This window comes from Notothenia coriiceps, unplaced genomic scaffold (assembly GCF_000735185.1).
Source record: "Notothenia coriiceps isolate Sejong01 unplaced genomic scaffold, NC01 NC01_scaffold00036232, whole genome shotgun sequence".
NCBI classification, from domain to species: Eukaryota; Metazoa; Chordata; class Actinopteri; order Perciformes; family Nototheniidae; genus Notothenia; species Notothenia coriiceps.
In genome coordinates, this window is record NW_011368933.1 from 1 (window position 1) to 3,727 (window position 3,727).

The 3,727-nt window shown below is 42.3% G+C and overlaps 1 protein-coding gene across 1 annotated transcript; it reads right to left on the reverse strand.

The window, feature by feature from the left end:
* Window positions 1-6: 6 nt before the first annotated feature.
* LOC104963427 (small glutamine-rich tetratricopeptide repeat-containing protein alpha-like) lies at window positions 7-3,025 on the reverse strand (the record flags this gene model as incomplete). Its single annotated transcript, XM_010792011.1, has 5 exons — window positions 2,920-3,025; window positions 2,219-2,354; window positions 2,026-2,088; window positions 196-233; window positions 7-108 (listed from the first exon to the last, which is right to left on the reverse strand). Coding segments are annotated over exons 1-5 (344 nt in total), but the record flags the coding sequence as incomplete, so codon positions are not given.
* Between the last annotated feature and the right edge of the window lie 702 nt (window positions 3,026-3,727).

Genomic DNA, 3,727 nt, shown 5'->3' on the forward strand with positions numbered 1-3,727 from the left:
CCTGGCATTCCTCCTGGCAAGCCACCTGGCATTCCTCCTGCTCCTCCTGGCATTCCAGCACCTCCTCCTGGCATCCCACCATACGCTCCTGACATCATCCCTGACATCCTGATGGAGAGAGAACAGATTGGAAGTTACCCTCAACAAAAACCAGAAGGGAAGAAACAGACAGAGAGAAACTGAAAATCCACTTACAGCTGCTGCACCTGAGGATTGTTCATCAGAGAGGACGCCTGCAGGGAGACAGAAGTTTACATATTCATTCTGAGCAGAGTTCCAACAGGTACAGGAAGCATTACCAAAAGAAAACCTTAGAATCAGTAAAAATCAAATGCATTATTATACGAGTAGAGTCTGACCCACACTGGGACTTACAGATACAGTAGCCTTCATTTTATTGTGTTTTTAAACAAGGATCCTTTTTGGTTATTAATGAGTGTTGGTACATTTTGAAAAATAAACGTAACACCAAACATCTCAGAATTTACCAAGATTCATTCAATTGAGTTTTCAGCTGTTCGCCTTTGAAACTGCCGTGTTAAAGGCTCTGAATCCTTTCACTTGAAACCAAACAGAGGAGCGACTTCACACCGTCAAATGTTAGGTGAACGCCATAGTTTGCTGGCTGTTTTTTTTTTTATTATTATTATCTGGATTGAAAAATCTGGGGTGGCTCAGGAGGTGGATGGTCCTTGTCTAACCTGAAGGTCTGTGGTTCAATTTCCAAGCCCTGCACTAAACATGTCGACTGTCCCTTGGGCAAGATACTTTACCCCAAATTGTGTCTGATGGCATGGCAAACCGTGTGTAAGTGTGTGTTTGAATGATACTGTGCCTGAGCAGGTGCAATTTGTATGGCAGCCTCTGCCTCTGTATGAATGTGTGTGAATGCTTTCTATATGTGATAGCGCTTGTATACATGCAGTCTATCAACCATCAAAAGTAGTGGGCTATTTAGAAATATCGGGTTCATGCTTGATTTTGGGACCCATTAGTGAAGAATCTCTCGGATTAGTAATCTGCAGTGTTTAACACCTTTGAGAAGCACCCGCTAAAAAGTTTAGCATTTGTTTCCTAAGTGAAAAGGAAAATAAAAGTGGTATAATATGTGGAAATTATCTGACTGAAATAAACATATAGGTAACTAGGGCTGCCCTCGACGAAAGATTTTCTAGTCGACCAATAGTCCTCAATTCAGGCGAAAAGTCGACTAATCGGTAAAAATGTATGATTATTAATATTATTGTTTATGTTGTATTTCTCCCAAAATGGTATCAGTTTCAAAGGCTGATAAAGAACGTTATTATAAGAGCATGGTACGTTGTGCTTCACATAAAACAAAGCAGTAATAATGAACCTTTGAAATATAGATTAAATGTTACACTTAGAAAGTGCATGAGTCACAGCGCAACGCACGGTCAGAGTGTCCGCCCGTCAGCGGTATAAACAGCAGAAGCTCCGGTCAGGATTCTTAATGTGTGTCGGAGCAAGCAGCGAGTACACACACTAAGCATTTAGTTCTAGTTTCTATAATTCATATCTGAATATAACAACCCAATAAATACTACACAGGAAACGGAAACACCGAGACATATGCGCGTCGTCAAAAATCCCTCCGCACATTAAACCCTCATCATGAAATGAAAGCTAGCATTTTTGGGGGCTAATAGACTAATGAAAAATTAGTTCACAAATACTTTTTTCGCCAACTAACATTAAGTCGACTAATTGGGGGCAGCTCTATAAGTAAGATGAACATTCGTTAGCCACAGAGTTTATTTTCTGCAATCACCAACATCCAGTGGAGAACTCTCATTGCTTTTTGCCTAGGGAGCACTTGTGATGCAAACTTCTGGGTCGGCCTACTACAATAGCTTATCACTGCACCCCTCATTTATACATGACAACTATGAGAAAGAACATTATAATCTATATAAATTACAGACAGGCTGATTTAGGTAACCTTTGTTTAGGTAGGATTGGACAGATGAAGGCAGTCCAGAAACAGACAGAATGAGCTCTCACCATGTTCATGAAGCCGGGGTTACCGAGCAGACCGGCCAGATCCACTCCACCCATCCCTGCTGTCTGAGAGAGAGAGAGAGAGAGAGAGAGAGAGAGAGAGAGAGAGAAGGAGCGAGAGAGAGAGGGGGGGGGGGGTGAGTACACACATGTCCCTGCATATCTGCTCTGTATAAAACGTCTTCTCTGTTCTTACTGGACTGGACGTTTCCATCTTCTCCTCTGCGATCTTCAGGTTGGTTTTGTAGGTGTCGTTGTCGGGGTCGAGCTCCAGAGCTTTCTTGTAGTAAGTCCCTGCTTCTGTGTGTTTGTTGAGGCTGGCCAGAGCCAAACTGAAAAACAAAGAACGAAATGAATCAATCATTTTGCTCAAATAGAGTGGTGCAGAGAGGATGCATTTTAGTGGGCCGACCCGGAAGTTAACATTGCAAAGGCTCCCTGAAACAAAGCATTAATGGGATTTCTCCAGTTTATAGCAGAAAACGTGCTCCGCGGGAAACAAACATTGATGATTCATATATGTTTTGTTCAGTAGGATAATCTCCACATATTAATTAAATGATATATTTCCTGCAAAACAAATAATCTTGATAGCTTATATTAACCACAGTCCTTATTTCAGGCATCTAACCAGAAACACATTTAAAAAATCAGTCGCAACAAGTGACCCAAAGTGCTTCCGAGTTTTAGGACTCATTCCTGCACCACCTGCACGTAGTTGAACAATCTGAAGTTGACATTATCTTTCATCTATTACAGCTGCTACAGCTAAAAAACAAGATTCACAGTCAGCAGAGGGAACAAGCCTGACAAATGCTGCTGCATTTCAGAAGAAAGGGAGCTGTAATACAGTGAGTTTATTCAGAAGGCAGCAGCTGAGACCGAGCCTGGTCTTACCCCATCCTCCCGTAGGCTTTGCTGTAGTTTGGGTCGATGCTGATGGCCTGCTCACAGTCCTGCACCGCTCCAGCATAGTTCCCTAGTTTACTGTATGCTGCAGCCCTGAGCACACAAAAAAACTTCACGTCAACTCTTCAACTTTGAGTTCAGATCAAGATAATTCCAGGATAAGCCTGGTTGGTAAGGATGGGTATCGATTTTATCGATACCGATACTGCTTATCGATACCGGTATTTATTGATACTCTTATCGATACTTTTCAATAATTTGGTGCTCAAAATTATAGACATGATTTAAAGGTGGCGGCGTGTGGTGCAGTTGATAGAGCGTTGGTGTTGGGATCAGGGGAGCACAGGTTCAAACTCCACTGCAGTCAGCATGTCGTTGTGTCCCTGAGACACTTCACCCCAAATAGCTCCTGTGGGGATTGTCCACAGTATTGAGTAAGTAAGTCGCTTTGGATAAAAGCGTCTAACAAGTAACATGTCATTACAAGATGTGAAGATTAAACAGTCATTTTATTGTAATGTATTTATTATTTAATGTAACTTTTTCAATGTCGTACCCAAGCCCGCCTTAACCTGCCATCAGGACCTGGGGCTGATGGGTTTTGTAGGCCCCCTATTTAAACAACAAATCAAAGTCATTTATAGCCTCGGCAGGCTCTGACACACACACACACACACACACACACACACACACACACACACACACACACCGCTGCTGCTCAGTACAGAACTAATCTGTCCTTCCTCCTCATCCTGGCCTACAGGTTTAAAATAACCTGTAAGCTTCGGCATTTTTT